The sequence below is a fragment of the Dermacentor variabilis genome, chromosome 7 (genome assembly GCF_050947875.1).
Source record: "Dermacentor variabilis isolate Ectoservices chromosome 7, ASM5094787v1, whole genome shotgun sequence".
NCBI classification, from domain to species: domain Eukaryota; kingdom Metazoa; phylum Arthropoda; class Arachnida; order Ixodida; family Ixodidae; genus Dermacentor; species Dermacentor variabilis.
In genome coordinates, this window is record NC_134574.1 from 148,165,162 (window position 1) to 148,183,089 (window position 17,928).

General features: G+C 44.3%; 1 protein-coding gene across 4 annotated transcripts in view; it reads left to right on the top strand.

Moving 5' to 3' along the window:
* The window catches only part of kst (spectrin beta chain, non-erythrocytic 5 kst), a 223,525-nt gene that overhangs the window by 160,035 nt on the left and 45,562 nt on the right, over positions 1 to 17,928 (top strand). For all 4 annotated transcript variants that reach the window (XM_075699633.1, XM_075699636.1, XM_075699634.1 and 1 more), the window contains exons 29-43: positions 63 to 140; positions 225 to 364; positions 1,710 to 1,833; positions 2,434 to 2,580; positions 3,113 to 3,376; positions 4,453 to 4,583; positions 5,840 to 6,026; positions 7,348 to 7,548; positions 8,504 to 8,620; positions 9,561 to 9,674; positions 11,423 to 11,605; positions 12,274 to 12,419; positions 15,171 to 15,402; positions 16,258 to 16,431; positions 17,189 to 17,392. In XM_075699633.1, the coding sequence (XP_075555748.1) occupies positions 63 to 140; positions 225 to 364; positions 1,710 to 1,833; positions 2,434 to 2,580; positions 3,113 to 3,376; positions 4,453 to 4,583; positions 5,840 to 6,026; positions 7,348 to 7,548; positions 8,504 to 8,620; positions 9,561 to 9,674; positions 11,423 to 11,605; positions 12,274 to 12,419; positions 15,171 to 15,402; positions 16,258 to 16,431; positions 17,189 to 17,392 (2,442 nt within the window). The remainder of the gene's footprint in view (positions 1 to 62; positions 141 to 224; positions 365 to 1,709; positions 1,834 to 2,433; positions 2,581 to 3,112; positions 3,377 to 4,452; positions 4,584 to 5,839; positions 6,027 to 7,347; positions 7,549 to 8,503; positions 8,621 to 9,560; positions 9,675 to 11,422; positions 11,606 to 12,273; positions 12,420 to 15,170; positions 15,403 to 16,257; positions 16,432 to 17,188; positions 17,393 to 17,928) is intronic.

Consider the following 17,928-nt stretch of genomic DNA (forward strand, 5'->3'; position numbering starts at 1 on the left):
AAAGCTGAACCTATGACAGCATTATTTAGGCTGAACTTTTGCTTTCATGTACATTACTTCAGATGTTCAACCGTGAAGCTGACCAAATCGACAGCATCACAAGTAGCCACGATGCACTGCTGGACTTTGAAGACCTTGGGGTAAGTGCGAATTCCTTTTCAAATAAAGCAGTGATCTTTTTCTTGTAAAATCACATTAATTGTGAACAATTTGCGTGATCGCAGACAACCCTGGATGATGTGGAAGCACTGTCCAAGCGCCATGAAAACCTCATCAACACCCTCCTGGTTCAAGACCAGCGTGTTGCCGCCTTCAGTGGTATGGCGGACAAGCTGATTGCTGCTGGGCATTGCAAGAGCAAAGAGTAAGTGTGGTTCATTTTACCGGTTTGGTAACAGTGGTTACTTATCTCTACCCATACAGTGTTCTTTTGCAGTGCAGTGGTCTGCAGCCAAACCTCGATATAAAGAAATCCTCATTATAACAAATTTTCTATAAGTATTTGCATTCATAGCTGACAGACATGATCGACCAGTTGCTTTGCAAAGGTGTGTATTCAAATGTCATTATAGCAAAATCCTCATTATATCAAATTTTGTTATTATTATTTACATCCATAAGTGATGAACGAGAGTGACGAGTTGCTGCTTAGTGGTATACAGTCAAACATTTATGTAGCGATACCCACAATGCAAGTAACTTTATCTATTATTTCTGGCTGTAAGTGACAAAAGAGGTTGCCAGGTTGTTGGGCAAGAGGGTAGATAGTCAAGCCTAACGAAAGACATAACGAAAAAAAAGATTATGGGGTTTTACGTGCCAAAACCATTATCTGATGATGAGGTACGCCGTAGTGGGGGACTCTGGAATAATTTGGACCACCTGGGGTTCTTTGATGTGCACCTAAATCTAAGTACAAGGGTATTTTCTCATTTTACTGCCATCAAAATGCAGCCGCTGTGACCAGAATCCAATCCTGCGACCTCGTGCTTAGCACCCCAACACCATAGCCACTAAGCAACCACGGCAGGTTGACATAATGAAATCCGTAATGTAACAAACTTTGTTACAGTTTATCATTTCTGACCATTAGTGACTAAAGGAGACTGACCAGTTGTTACGCACCGATATGTAGTCGTGCCTCAATATAACAAAATCCTCAATCTAACAAACTTCTTTTTTCCCATATCTTTGTTACATTGAACACTATGTAGTACTTTTTTGCCATGGTTTAGCAGAGTAATTTGGTTCTGCAGTCTTGGTCTAATAAAGGGCATCTGTATTTGCATGCATCCAAGCTTGCAACCTTTCAGAATACTTTCAGCTCTGAGGTTTCACAGGCTAGTTCTCAAATAGCTGCAGCAAATAACAGGGAAGTCTGTCAAACACAAATGTTGCTGATCTTTGGTGTGATATGTAGCATTTTCTGTTGTTTACATTCTATTTTGTGCAAACGAGTTCTTCACGTAAACAAAGAAAGATTACGTCTGATTCATTAGCTATACATAGTGTAGCTTGTAACTGCCTTGATCATATTTCTCTGGTTTATTTATGCTGAGTTACACCTTTACGGTGTCATGTTACATTTTTCCATCTCTCTTTAGAGTATGTAACTAACATAAAAGCTATGTCACATTTTACTGCCTTCCTGGGCACTTACGTAATTTGGATAAACAAATTACCATAATCTCCTAAACTTCTCTCGTTAGGATCGACAAGCGACGCAACCAGGTTGTCGCCAACCGCCAAGCGGTGAAGGACAAGGCTTACAAACGCAAAGAACTCCTGGAAGAGTCGAGGGTGTACCACGAATTCAAAGCAGAATCAGCTGAGGTAAGATGACAGATTGCAATTAGCAGAATCATGATACATATGGCAAGAACAGAGTTGAGTGATCATGAAGGCATGCTTTCGCTTTATTTTGTTTATTGCTCATTACATGCCATGTGTTACAATTTAACAAGCTCTGCAGTTATTAATCTGTCATGCTCTGTTACTAGTTGGGTAGTCCAGATTACTGCGCTTGAGTTATACTAATTAGAAATAGTGTAATGAGAAGTGCTGTTTACACCTTTCCTTAATCAGGGATATTGACATGAATGTTGAGTGGACGTCTCTGTTCTGCAAAATCATAAAAGGTCACAAATACAGGTAACATAAATTAGGTAGTTGTTTGACAGGGACGTTTGAAATAGGTGCTTAAATATGGACATTTGATACAATCTTCAATGTAGGTCCTCTACATGCTTAACCAAAACAAGCTTTGAAAGGCAATAGGAACACATCAACCAAAACAGATCTTCAGCAAATGTGCCACTGTGTTGAATTTTGCCTAAAGCAAATGTCTGCTGATGCTAGCTTCCATGAAGAGCCATGCTGCTTCAACAAAGCGCCAGCATGAAATCTGATTGTTGTTGACCTTTTGACCACCAGATGTCTAGCTGGATTCAGGACAAGCTCAAGATGGCAGCTGACGACTCCTACCGCGACCTGACCAACCTGGAACGCAAGCTTCAGAAGCACGAGGCCTTCGAAGCCGAGCTCAAGGCCAACGAGGCTAGGCTCCACGACATCAATGCGGTTGGTGCTTGCTTTCCATTTTGCAATGCTCTGTTGATGTTAAACACAAGCTTGCATGCTGATTCTAGTTGGACCAAACAAACTTCAAACAGTCTGTTCTGTTTGCTGTGGTATCAGTTTTTGCAACGTTCACTTAGTGGTGAAGCATATGACAGTATGCTTCACTATTTTTGGCTGCTGAAGCTTGTTTGTTTCTGAATAATTGAATTTCCTTGAATTGGGGAAGGTACTGTCAAAACAGAAAGCACTTGGCAACAGACTGAATTGAGTACCTGCTTATTCTCTTGTAATCTGTACCGGAGCCGTATTCTCTATCAGTCACTCTGGGATACCTCCAGCTTAAGTGTGTTGTAACGCCCAACATGGCATCTCACTTGAATGATGGGTGTCCTGCTTACTGGGTCAGCCAGTCGGCGTCGGCTAAAAGTGATTTCCTCGGAAGTGACCGATTGAGAATGCAACCCCTGCAGTGAATTTCACGCCTGTACGTGGGAGTGCCCGGAGGGACAACTGTTTTTGTGACTCTCTGCAGAATGGCCAAAGCCTGATCGCCGGTAAGCACTATGCCTCCGACGACGTCCGGAGTGTTCTGGACTACCTGGACGAGCAGTGGCAGGAGCTGTGCCGGCGGTCCAACGAGCGCGGCCAGTGCCTCCGCCAGGCGTCGGCACAGCGGGCGCACAACAGGGCGCTTGAGGATGCCCGCGTGAAACTGGACGAGCTGGAAGCTGCCCTGGCGTCGCGCGACCTCGGTCATGACCTGCGAAGCGTCAAGGAGCTCCTCAAACGCCACCAGGTGAGCGCAGGCTGAGCTCTTCACCCGCACTAATTACTTTACGCAGGGGCGGGATCCAGTTCATTTAGCTGTTGTCCACTGAGTACGAGGTCACTAATTACTTCGTCTAAGTTGAGGTCAGCAAAAGTTTGCCGATTGCATTGGGCCTTCACAATTCTCCTTAAAGTTTGATTTGGTTCGGTTGGACTTACTGATGCACAGTTATTAACCCCAGAAGTATTTTGGACAAGCTTAGCTCGTCAACGCAGTTCTGTTTAATTTTGCTTTGGGTTGGCTCAGCTCGTCAACTGCGATAATCCTGTTTTCAAAGCGGTTTCGATGGACTCGGCATGTCCACATAGTTTTTCTTCTACTACACAGATGGCTGCTGTAGCAGCATTTAAAATCCGCAGTTATTCCGTTTTTTTTTTTTACTGCATAGATGTCAAAACTTTTCAGGCACGTTGATTCAGTCCTTGTGTTCTACAACATAGATGGCAGCCATTTTGTCAGCACTGGAGGGGTGCGTCTATTGCTGTATTTGTTTTCTACAACATAGATGGCAGCACTTTGTCAGTGCCGAAAGACCGCGTTTTTGGAATCGCACGCTTACTCCCCCTCTTTCCTCGTTTCTAGCGGTGCCATTTGTGGAAAGGACAAATACATGTATATTGCATGGGAAATAGATGAAATGAGGGTTTCATGCGTAGAACATGAAGAAAATTAGTTGGACAAGCTTTAGAAGGGTTTGCAATAGAGTGAAGTTTTAAAGTAAGCCATAAAATAAAATATGTAAGGTCACTTTTGGTAAAAAATAGTAAAGCACTCAAGGGGTTAAAGAAGTTTGCACAAGAAGACTTTAGCCAATAGCTGAAGTCAGTAGGCGGATTCTGACATGTAGCGATGGCTAGGTCTGTGATGTTGGGGTGGTTTGACTATGACATTGAAATGATCTTAAAGATAGAAATTAATCATAGCACACATGTTTTGACTTATTTCACACTACGCAGGAAATGTTTGTCACGTAAAATTGAGGCAGCAGTGTTGGGTTTTCGTTGCTTCTGAGGGATAAAATGAAAGGTCATGATTTCTTGCAGGCGCTTGAAGCTGAGTTGACGACCTGGGAAGCGAAAGTGTTGGACCTGGTTCAATTTGGCAAAGCCATGGCTGACAAGGGTCATTTTGACGCCTCCAACATTTTGAAGGCTACCCGCATAATCAGTGACCGGTAAGATCCCACCTTATTTTTCCTTGTATACTGGTAATGAGAACCGACAGTCAATCGAGAATTAATCTAAGATGAACCATCATGTTTTTGTGCAACCTAAGCAACTGTCTTGTCTGTGAAAAGCATCTGGTGGTAGTTGTTGTGATTGGCTTATCTAAATATTGTGAAAGAAATGTGTGAATAAAGCTATCAACGTCGCACAGAAATTCAGCTGAATGCAGTATACTTCTGTTAGTTTGACTCCAGTTAGTTAAACTTTTGTTGCATATGTGAGATCATTAACAGGGCCTAGTACACGTTTCTTAATTATACACGCATGCACGCACACCGTTTACCAAGCAGTGTAGATAAACCATCCGTGTTTTGGGAAAGCTAGCCAAAAGGAAGGGGGTAGAATGAAAAAACTCCAGGGGGCATTTAAAGCCAACAAAAGATCGGGGGTCTGTTTGAACCTCTGAAGGCCTGCCAGTAAACTTAGTAGGCATCTCGGTGCTTCTGTGACTGGAGACGGCGCATGTGCGTATGTAAATTAAGGAACGCATGCTAAGCCCCATAACGGTGGCGCCTTATTTTTGCATGGCATGCTTCACCGCATAACATGGTTGGATTGTGGGGTAGCTAACTTAATCGGCAAACTGGCATGCGAATCAATGGCACGTTTGGTGTGTCCTTTTTTTTTTTCTCTGTTCATATCCATAGGGCTTTGCTGGGACTAAGAGAGCAGTTAGAATTGTCCATCAGTTCGAATTAAGATATTTTGAATTATCGGGATTTCGCTGTATTTAGGTGCGCACTAAGGAACACCCAGGGACCGAAATTAATCCAGAGGTTTCCGCTATGGCATCTGTCATAGACAGTGTGCTACATTGAGGCATTAAACCCGATAACTAGATTATTTTTATTTGAATGGTAAATAGAATATTACACCCATCTGTGTCTCTGCCCTTTACCCCTCTGTTCCTTAAAAAAAAGGAACACAGAAAAGAACTAGGAAATAATTTTAAAAAGTATTCTTTAAGAAAAGAAATATATAACATTTACTTTCTGTAGCAGTTAACCACACAAGTTAACAACATTGTGAAAATTGCCTTTGGGCTTGTATATTTCTCAATATGTATGAAGGAAACACCATTGGTTATAAAGCTGACACAACAAATTATAAATTATGGCAGTTGGTGGAACCCTTTGAAGAAGTTATGCTCTTTCCAACTTCGTGCTTCCATTTTGTTTCGTCTGCTTTTGTTTTCACCCTGCAGGTTCGGTCAGTTGCGTGAGCCCGCGGAGGAGCGCCGGAAACAACTGGAAGAGTCGCTCAAGCTGCACCAGTTCAACTTCGACGTAGACACCGAGAAACAGTGGATCACCGAGCACCTGTCGGCTGCGTCGTCACTCGACCTGGGCCAGAACCTCATCGACGCCCAGAACCTCTTCAAGAAGCACCAGGTAAATTACATCGCACCACTCCTTTGACAGCTTTTCTTTTTCTTTTATGCCTGTTAGAAGCCATGGACCCTCCTAACTTAAATACATGTAGCAGGAAGAGGTGTTTGTTTATTTATTCATTTATATTCTTTGGCCAGGGGTTTTGGGTAGGACAAGGGGGCACACTATAGTGTTTCCCACTAAAATTACTGCGGGAAACTCTGACAATGTCATCATTCAACCACTATGGGAATGATGGTTAGTATATGAATTTGTCTTATCTTTGTGCTTGTTGCTTCAGACGTTCTTGTCGCTTCATTTAATGGACTTTATCTGCCTTCATTGGCCTAAATTTCAAAGCAATCTATACTTTCCTTAAATGCAGAAGGCAATAAGGCTCTGCAAACGTACAAAATCGCCGATAATTGTAGCGGTTCCGCTTGTTCATGCGTCCGCGGTGTAATGGTTTCAATATCGGGCTTCTGTGCTGGACGTTCTGTGTTCGAATCATGTCGTACTAACCACAATTCCTATGCTGGCAGCTACCATAGGCACTTGTGTCAGGGTTCCCTCAAGTAATTATTGTGTGAAACTCTATGGGGCACACTGTCAGCGGCGTCACTTAGGAGAATGCAAGAAGAACATTCTTCTAACAGTTCCAGCAGGTGTACTTCCTTGCCTCAAGCCAAGAGTAAGGTTGTCATAGGAATAAGTCATGGTAGCAAGTCATGGTAGCAAGTCATGGTAGCAAGTCATGGTAGCAAGTCATGTTAACAAGTCATGTTAGCAAGTCATTTTAGCAAGTCATGGTAGCAAGTCACAGGAACAAGTCACAGGAACAAGTCACAGGAACAAGTCACAGGAACAAGTCACAGGAACAAGTCACAGGAACAAGTCACAGGAACAAGTCACAGGAGCAAGTCAGAGCAGCAAGTCAGAGGAGCAAGTCAGAGGAGCAAGTCAGAGGAGCAAGTCAGAGGAGCAAGCCATAGGAACAAGCCTTATGAACAAGCCATAGGAACAAGCCATAGGAACAAGCCATAGGAACAAGCCATAGGAACAAGCCATAGGAACAAGCCTTATGAACAAGCCATAGGAACAAGCCTTATGGACAAGGCAGAGAAACAAGTCATAGGAACAAGCCATAAGAACAAGCCATATGAACAAGCCACTACAAATACCACAGAGAGAAATAGCTACTGCAGTCAACGTTTGCACTGAGGGCTGGCTTCGATTGCTGTTTATGATTTTTTTCCATGCTGTTGCCTCTAGTCGTCTTTGCAGGGTCCAGCAGATCTGTGAACGAATAAACGCACAAACGGCTCGTTCCTTCTCTTTCCAGAAACTGGAACGGGAAGTGCAGGGCCACCAGGCGATGGTGGACAAGACGCTGGCCGCCGGCGACGCGCTGGTCAAGCAGCGCCACTTTGCGGCTGCGTCCGTCAAGGACAAGTGCCACGAGCTGGTCGCCTGCTGGAACCTGCTGCTCTCAGAGTGCAGCAAGCGCCGCAAGAAGCTGGAACTGCAGCTCAAGGCGCAGACGGTGCGTGCTCATTAAGTTTTCGCTGGCGCTGCTGCAGGCATTGGGAATGAAATCTGAGCTAGCCGTATGTTCCAGGTCTTTCTCTCCCCTTTATGTTGCGTCTTGTTAGGTTAGGTTAAAGTCACTTTCTTTGTTAATCTTCAGCATGTTTGCTATCACAGTGTATAAATGCCAAGTCGTGTCATGCGTACCATGTATTGTGAACTGTGCTTTAATTTTTTTTTTAATTTTCCAGGTGTTAAATTATGTTTTCTTGTTTTTTTTTCCTGGGGCTACCTTGTGTCCTTAAACCTTAAACCTTAAGATGATACTCAATGACAGTAAATGGTAAATTTGACTAAGATTTTTCTTTTTTTTTTTTACAATTTTTGAACTTAACAAATCAGAAATATCTTTCCAGCATCTCTATTGCACTATAATGAGTGTTTTCTCACTGCGTCAGGTGGATTGAGATTATGGTTGCAACATTTTATTTGCGCTCTTAGAATTGCAAGAAGTAAAAAAAGAGCATACAAGCTATGCAGTAAGTCTGACCTTTCTTCAGCTCCTCCTGAATTCTCAAAACCAATACACGTAGTCCCATATGCCTGACAATGCGGCAGATTTCTTTTAACACTTACTATATCATTCTTATTTTACTGCAGGCTTATGAGTCAAGTAGGACAAACTCTTAATTTGACCAGCTGCCATGTTGATGTGGTAATTGACTGGCCAACATGCCCGTTTATTTCCATTTTTCTCCCTTTCTTTTACAGCTGTTCCCTCCTTGCTCTTAAATGTTTGTGAGGCTTTTCTTGAAGATCCTCAGTCATAGCTTTGCTAACAGCTCCTGGAAACACAAACTCAGAGATTAGCTTCCATGCTGTACAATGCTGACGAATTTATGTTAATTTTGTATTCGTACATCCTTTTTTAATGCTGTGGAATTCTTGTTCCGCTGTTGTTTATCGAACAGTTCTACTCTGAAGTGAATGAGATCGAGGCTTGGATGAATGAGAAAAAGAGCGTCCTGACCAGCACCGACTTCGGTCGCGACGAAGATGCCGCTGTGAAACTTCTCACCAAGCAAAAGGTCTGTATTATATTCTTGTGTGGTTTCACCATCAGTCATACAAGCTGATTAAGTTGTTTAAGAATCGCGTTAAAAGAAAGGAGACAAAATATAAAAAAGGAAGAAATCATCCTTAGTGATTGTCAATGTCATGCGAAACATTTCTCAAAGCTATAGAAGACGCATATATGTGCAAATGTTGGCGACGATGGTGTGACGCTGACTACACGATGGCCAGGAGATGGCGACGCTCGAATGAGAAATATGGTCATCACATGCATCACCAGCCGCTGTGGGCCGCCTTAGTTTGCACTATATCCTGCGTTTGTTTGCACTATGTTCGGTGGCTTTTGAAGCTGCACCATCTCCAGGACAGGCCCACATTTTTTGGAGACAAAATTGGTGTGTCCTTGCGTATGACCTTGCTCTCACCTTGACTTGGACTAGGCAAAGAAATGCTTTGCATTCAAGAAGGAAATGAAAGAGATGTTTGCTGGGAGAAATAGGTTGTGTATAGTATTGACACTGCTAGAAAATTTTAACATATCAATTAGCTATTCAAGCAGTCACAGTTTATTTCTTTGCATGCTTGGTAAACCCGAGTTGTTAAACCAGCAGCATAATAAATTGGGCTAGTTAGTTATCCATGACTTGTAGACAACAGCACACAAGCCTTTGTATTTGTCTACTAGTGTGCTGTAGCCTTCAAGTCATAGCTAAGTTCATTATTAATCACTTAACAATAAATTTGGTTATAGGAATCTCAGGTTGGTTAGTAATGATTACCAGTGTGTGACAAGACGGGAAAGAAAAGGCACTTAAAAAGACCATTTATTTTGTTCACTTTTGACTTTATTTGAAGTTGAGTAGCAGTTCGTCTTGTTTTGAAATTACATTCTTTCTTACTTGCGTACAGTCTGACTTCAAACATGGCTGACCGTCTTTAAAAATTGTGTTCCAGGCCCTGGAACTTGAGATTGACACCTATTCCGGCCTTGTGGTGGAGATGACCCACCAGGGCCAGGCTATGATTGACCAGAACCATCCCGACTCCAAGATAATTGCCAACCAGATGGTACATTTCTTTTTCTTCCTTTTTTTTCTTTAGACAGCTCTGCCTACCTAGGCACCAGCTTGTTGTTCCTGACAGGCCTACAGATAGCGTATTCATTTAGTTCTCTCGCGCATTTGTTCACAACTGCTCTCACAACTGCTTGCCTTTGCACGTAGCGAGTGACCTATGTTATGTTCTGCTGTATTTTATACTTAGATTTTTCCATTTCACTCTGTATCCACCCTGCTAAGGTCCTGGAAACAGGACTGCAGTATCAATTAATAAATTTGTTGACTTTTTTTACATGATGCTGCACATGATGTTGTGGCTTCTTCTAGCCTTGGTTCAGAGAAAAGCGAAACTGCTTATAACATGAGTAAGCACTGACAAAGGCAGGCTCCTTTGTCAAAACATAGGCTCTCCAGACTGAGGCTTCCCTTATTCCATCGCCGTTACCACTTCAAGACTTGCATGTTTCTGTGAAGCATGTCTTGTTTATTTTGCGCATATGATTTGAAGTAATTCAATTTTCTGATAAGGCAATGGATTCAAATAGATCTTTGTAATATGAAAGTACAACCTACAACGAATTGGTGGGAAAGCTGAAGATGCAGCTTTTGCATGCAGTACATTTTTCATGAACCGCACCATTACAGACCAAAACAGGGGGCAAAACGTACTAAGCAAACGTGCTGGAAACATGCTGTCAGTATTGTGAAGACCAAATTTCAGTGAGACTATAGGCAGGAAAACATATTACCAACGTTCTGCTGTTATGTACTATCAAATACAAATGAAACATTAATTTGGAAGTGTTAATCTGAACGCTTCATTGAAAACTTACGAGCGAGACTTTGCTCTACTACCACTCCACTTGCCAAAGACGTGAGCTTTGAACTAACAGTACAAGAAGAAATTGTGCCTAAATTTGCACGAAGTGGTAAAATTTAAAATGAAAGACTGTTTTAGTTAGCATTAACTTGCTAGTGTCACGTTTGCCTGAAATACTACAGCGGGAAAATCATTCACCCAACGGCATAGATCTCATTCCTGGCAATGGTAGCCACTGTCAACCTGGGGCAAGACTACCTGCCTGCCGAGGTTAGCACGGTTAAAAATGGTTTTACAACTTTATTTATCTGGACACACTCTCCAGGTTCAACAACTGCTGCGTCTCTTAGATCCTGTGTTGACGAACAATGTACGAAACAAGCGAAGCCCTAGCCTGGAGCCAACCTTTCGACAAGGGAACGTGTTATGGCAAGACGTTGCTGCGAGGTTGAGGACGAGGAAATTGCGCCTCCGCATACTTCGCACGCTCAGGACACAGTGGCATGCAAAAAAAAATCTGGGCATCTCGGCAGCAGCAGCAGCGATGTACTGGCTAGTTGTCTGTTCAGCTCAAACAGAGGCTTACTAAACATGTGGGACTCAATTCACCTCAAGCATTCCTACAGTGTCTTATCTTCATCAGTTCAAAGACAGATACAATTTGTCATCATCTTGCCCTCTTGTCACACAAGTCCTCTTGTTGAAGCGTTGACTCTGCAGGCTGTGGTTTCCTCGTTTCGTACGCTGTTAATGAGCTCAAGTCTGAAACCTCATAGGAGCACTTTGCCTAATTTAGATTACATCCTATGTTGAAGCATGAGCCGCTGTCACTGGGAACTGCATTCACGCGTTCATGCATTACGAGCTGTCAATACCAAGAATATGAACCATGAAACCAGGGACGCCCTCACACCTTTAATGTTCCCAAATTTTCACAGCAAACGGTGAACCAGGAGATCAAGAACCTGCAGAAGCTGTCGACCGTGCGGCGACAGAAGCTCATGGAGGCCAAGCACACGCACGAGTTCTTCAGGGAGAGCGATGACCTCCAGGACTGGATCAACGAGCAGACCCAGGCCGCCCTCTCGGAGGACTACGGAAAGGACTACGAACACCTCCTGGTATTTGCTCTACTAGCATTCTCTCTGCAGAAGCACATAACGTATAGGCAGCACATAACCTGTCTACATTGTCTGTGGTACACTCCGTTTGAGAACAGGGGTGACAGACACTTCTTGGGACAGCTTAACAGTCCAGGATCCTCGTTCAGTTGCCTTAGGTTCAGTTAGTTGCAGTGTTGTTAACTTAGTAAGTGCTTGATCACCTTAATGACAACTTTGCCTTTTGACGGGTTGACTTGAGTACTATTAGATGTCATAATTTAATGCAACGTCACAAACGACTTCATGCTGTTATAGTTACATTCATTTGCTGCTTTCAGTTACAGGCTGTCATTAGTAATAACAGCCTGTAACTGAATGTAACTTAACGGTATTGATATGTAATAACTTGTAACGCATGTAATTGTGGTCCAATAACAGCATATAGCGGATAATAAAATTTGGTTTGGATTCTGGTTGTTAACTTATGCCATTATTTTCACCGTCATCAGCTTAGCTACAGTTGTTTTGTATGGCACTTTAATCATTCCTTTGAGCAGCCTTCCCCAAGTTTCCTTAAGTTCCACTTGAGCACCGTATAAGTTGTCACCAGTTATTGTGTATGTCACAGCTTGTATGAGGTGTAAGCATCTTCTTCTTTTTTAAAATTTCTTCCTTTCATGGTGCAGCTTCTGCAAGCCAAGTTCGAAGACCTGAAGCTTGTCGTGGACACCGGGAAGGACAGGCTCGACCAGTGCATCGACCTTGGTCAGCGCCTGATTGCAGCCGACGTAGCCCGCTCTGGAGAGATCGAAAAGTGCTTGGAGCACCTCGAGTGAGTTTCTTTTACTTACGTGCCGTTTTTTTTCTAGATTTCTTTATTACGTTTGATACTTTAACATGCCGTGATTAGCACAGGCATTTCTCTGAGCCAAAGCATTTTTTTTTTTTTTTGCATCACGGGAAACTCGCAAACTTTGTTATGTTTGCATGAAATGTTTCTGACCAATTTCTTTCTTTCTTCTTTCTTTTTCTTCAAGTGAACAAGACATCAAAAATGGCCAGTGTAAGGGTGCATCAATTAAAACAAGTCTTCTTATCATATTTAGTGTTAACTATTATGAACAGAATTGCCATAAATGAACTGTTCCATTGCACCTATTAAAATTTTTAGCCACTTCTGTGTCAGAGGATTAACCTTTTTCTATTGTGCAGAATAAATGATGGTGTCACTCACAGAACCATGCTTTGACTTCCACTGCTGTGTCCGTGAAGTGATCCAACAGTATTCTGTAATTAAGTAAAAAAAAAAGTTGCCATTTCTCTATTTTCTTATTTGCTATTGCAGCCATCTCTCTCTCTCTTTTTTTTAAAATTCTAACCCTACAAAGATTCTTCAAGAGCTTTCTTTGTTAAACTAAAGAACTAGGTTTGCTAGCCATTATGATGGTATTTCATTGTACTTTACTGAATCTTGTCCGCAAGCCTAATCAATGTTACTGAGTGGTTCTCGTTTTCTTACTCGTTATCACCCCCACCTCCCCCCACTTTTTTTAATATAATCTTCCAGGAACATAAGAGCTCTGTTGGTTGATTTGAATACTAGGTTTAGGTATTGTGATAGTACCGTATTTACCCGCGTATAACCCGCCCCTGCGTATAACCCGCACCCCTAACTTTGAACTCGGCGGAAAAAAAAAAAAAAAACTCGCGTATAACCCGCACGTTTACCTGAAAAAAAAAAAAATGAGCGCTAGAAAGATGCAACTCACACTCAGTGATCATTTCGTTTTCAGAACATTTATTCAAACGACCGCCACCACGTCACTGGTTATCCGATTCTTAATCGTCGCCGCTCTCACTACTGCCATCCGAGGCTTCATCGCCACTCTCAAAGACGTAGTCGTCCTCGGAACCATCCAGACTATTACTGATCGCACATTTTTTAAAGCTTTTGCGCACCAAATCGGCCGGTATCGCTTTCCACGCATCCACGATCCACTGGCACAGCAATGGAATCTCAGGCCTTCGCACGCGTCCCGTCGGTGTGAGGGCGTAAATGCCGTCGGCCATCCACTGGGCATACAGCCGCTTCACGTGTGCCTTGAACGGCTTGTTCAGGCACACGTCGAGTGGCTGTAGCATGGACGTCATGCCGCCAGGTATTATGACGAGGTCGGTGCTGGTCTCGGCAAGGCGAGCCTTCACCGCATCAGTGCAGTGGCCTCTGAAGGAATCTAGTACAAGCATCGACCGGCGTGCCAGCAAGGCACCTGGTCTTCGCTCCCAGATTACTCGAAGCCAGTCACCGACTAGGCCACTGTTCATCCACGAATTTTCTTCCGCACGCACAACGATTCCTGGGGGCAGTGGAATGCTAGGTAGCGTCTTGCGTTTGAAAATCACATACGGGCGCAGTTTCGTGCCGTCAGCCAAAGCGCATAGCATGACTGTGCAGCGCAGCTTGGCATTTCCGCCGGTCAGCACGCTGACTGATTTGGAGCCCTTTTTTTCCATGGTCGTGTCCATCGGCATCTCAAAGTACACAGGTGTTTGATCAGCATTTCCCACCTGAGACAGCAAATAGCTGTGCTCCTTCCGAAGTGCGATCACATATCGTTGAAAGTTCAACAACTTTTCCTCGTATGCTTCAGGAAGCCGCTGGCACATGGTTGTTCGCCGCCGCATAGAAAATCCATGTCTTCGCATGAAGCGCTGAAGCCATCCACGGCTTGCACGAAACTCACGTGGAATGTTCAATTCCCGGGCCAACTTCAGGGCTTCCATTTGCGCCATCTCAGTCGAAACAGCGTGGCCACGACTTCTCTGCTCCTCAATGAACTTCGCAAGCTGCGTCTCGAGGTGGGGGTACGCGCCAGTCTTCGGACCCCGAAACGCTCGCCTGTTCCGGTTCGTTGCTTCGAGACTCTCTTTTTTCTTCCTCCAGTCGCGAATGCACGACTCGTCGACGTCATGCTGTCTTGCAGCAGCTCTGTTGCCGATTTCTTCGGCAGCGGCTATAATCTTTAGCTTCTCTTTCGCTGTGAAACACTGCCGTCGAGTCGCACTCATGATGCCAAAACAAATTAGGCAAACAGTGCAAACTGGGGTAAGTACACTAAACAGCGCCTAACGCGAGGCTCAACAATGCTGGCCTTTCGTTGGCCCTTCATCGGCTTGACAAGCGTCGATGACGATGGGGATGGCGGACTACACGGGGAGGCCGCCGCACATTGCGGTGAAGCCGACCCCCCCCCCCCCCCTCCCAAGGAAAAAATTCGCAGATAACCCGCACCCCCACTTTTTAAACGCGTTTTTTCACATTTTGGTGTGGGTTACACGCGAATAAATACGGTATGTCATTGTAGCTGGACGTGTCTTGTCTGACAGTTTTATTGATACTCATTCAGTGGTTGCTATTCTCCCGATAATTATCAGAGCCCTCATTTTTTTTTTCTGGTCATACAGAAGTCATTCAGGAGCTTTACTTGCTAACCGGAAAAACTAAGTTTGGTAGCCATTGGAACGAGCCGTGGTTTTAGCTTGCAGCGTCCCGTCACTGATGCTCAACTTTTGTTTTATGCAGCTACCTGATGCAAGCCTTGAGCGAAGCTATGCAAGCTCGTGAGCAGAAGCTCCAGGCGGCTGGCGAAATCCACCGCTTCAACCGAGACGTCGCCGATGCGCTGAGCCGAATTCAGGAGAAGTACACGGCTATTCCGGAAGAGCTCGGGAAAGACCTGCAAGCGACCCAGAGCCTTGTTAGGAGGCAGGAAGGCTTCGAAAATGACCTGGTTGCCCTTGAAGCACAACTACAGGTTAGACAATGTGATTTAATATTAGTGAAACTATGTTATTAAACACCAGTATAGTACAGAACTGAGTGGCATGGTAATCGATCATTATCTGCTATACTGAGTTGCTGTGGTGCGTCACTGATTATGGGTGTGTTCCAATCCTGGCTAGCATCGGGGAGTCTACAGAGACGGCTAATAACACAGCTTGCAGTCCAAGTAATAGAACATGCCTGGAACCATGAGAAGACATCACTGCGATGTGATACCCCTTCGCGCTGACAAGGAAAAGCACATATCATAGCTTTGCATGAGCAAATGTATGAAAAACACAGTGTTAGCTTACATTAAGCGGGTGAGAAAGTGCGGCTTCGTTGTTCTGGGAGAAGATGACCTTGCCATTGAGTTTCCAAGCTTCCTGCTCAGCCGTCATCTTGTTTGGACAGGAAAAAGTGCGCATTATTTTTTACTTTGATGCTGTCTTCGTGAAGTGGTCTCCTTTCACGGCTTCGTCAGAATTGAAACAGGACTTAAGATGGCCATTGTCCGATTAGCCGTGTACTCTGTCATCTACACCGAGTATTGGAACACAGCCTAAGCTTTTCTGCTGCAGAGCGTGAGGTCATGGGTTCGATTCCCAGCCGCGGTAGTCGCATTGCGTATTACTACAAGCCATCTCCACATGATAAAAAAAACAACCAGCTAGCCTTCACACAACCTTTCATTAGCCTGTCATTAGCCCTGGGGGTGATCACAGGGAGTAACCGCGGGTTAAAATGTGACCAAAGAGCAGTGACTGCCTTTTCTGAAGGCTGCTAGCACAGACGGTACGAGCGCAGTCCGCTTGACCTTTGACCTGTACGTCATGTGCTACTGCAGGTGTTGGTGGACGACAGCGTGCGTCTACAGGCAGCCTACCCCGGAGGCAACGCAGAGCACATTGCGGAGCAGCAGCAGCTGGTGGTGGACCAGTGGGCGGCGCTGCAGGAGAAGGTGGCGCAGCGCAAGGACCAGCTCAAAGAATCTCTGCAGCTGCAGAAATTCCTCTCCATGGTAGGGAACGAACCTTGCTGTGCATCGCATGGCCAGCTGGCAGATAGATTTGCGTTGAATCTAGTGCTTTTTGTTCTGCCGTAATTTTGAGACGTAAGTGTGCCTTACTCTGTATTGAGAACTCTGCCGCGTAAGTTGAACCATACTACGTAAGTCAAGCCTTTGTATAACAAACACAACTACAATGTATTATTAGATATGACAATGCAACTGCTGCTACGTGCAGCTTTTTTCCTTGTATCCGCTCTCTTTTGTAACTATAAAGAGAGGAAGAAAGGTTTCATTTTGTTTCAACTGTAAAATTTGTGTCTCCAATACCAGTATGCACCGAGTATGTGCTTATATTAAATATTGGATATGACGAAGGCAGTTTTGAGTTGGATGTGACATCATTGTATTGATGTTTGGCTGTACATAGAGCAAAACCCTATTGATGCAGGGTATTTGGCTAGAAGGTTGCCAGAGCTAGGAAAAGGGAGCAGACAGAACACCTCCGAAATTGATGAAGCATGTATTTCTGACTTCAGAATTGTCTGTTTAAGCTTGGCTTTGACTGCTTTAAAGAAAAGATATCTCATGTTAGCATTACCACAAACGTTATACCCGAAACTCTCGCCCTTGTATCAAACAGTGAAATTATCCTTTTAAGACGATTGCCTGGCCATCTGCAGCTTGTTGTGAATTGGGCCACTCCTTTCATTGCTTCTGTTGATTCTTTGATTACAAATCGTGTTGGTTCCTATCGCAATTCCTGCAGGTTCGGGACCTGGAGACGTGGGCACGCGGCCTGTGCTCGGAGCTCGCCGCCAAGGAGACCGTGCGCAGTGCAACCGGTGCCCAGACGCTCAAGTCGGAGCACGATCAGGTCATGGCTGAGATCGAAGCCCGCGAGGAGAGCTTCAGCGACGTGCTCAAGTTTGGCAAGATGATGATGGACGAACAACACTATGCAACGGCGGAGGCAGGTGTCCCCTCTCTTTTGTGTGCGTTCTGAAAAGGAAACAAGAAATAGAAAGATAACTTTGACGCAGAAGCTAAAAAAGCCTGGCAAAGCTCTTTGGTTCGACAGACTTGCTGGCAAAGATGTATAGAGCAGTTCTTTGTCAGGTGTTTTGCACGGTGGGAGTTGCTTGTGAGCAAAGCGTCATGTGACTGAACAGTGCAACAAAGCACAGTTCAACAAGAGACAAATGCTGATGGTGTTGACTCGCAACAATGCACCTGTCTTTTCCTGTGTTGTCTCGCCGGCTGTGGTGCCGTTCTGCTTGCTTGATTCCCTACCACGGTGGCTGCATTCTTTTGGGGGTGGAAAATAAAAACACTCGTTCACCATGCCTCGTGTGGACATTGAAGGACCCCTGCTGTTAAAAAGATAATCTTGAACCCCCTGACATGGCGTCTCTCATGTGTTGCTTTGAGACATTATAAACCCCATCAATCACGATTAAAGCTTTTAGCATACAACAAGTGCTGGTGTGTTTCATCTCTATTTCTCGT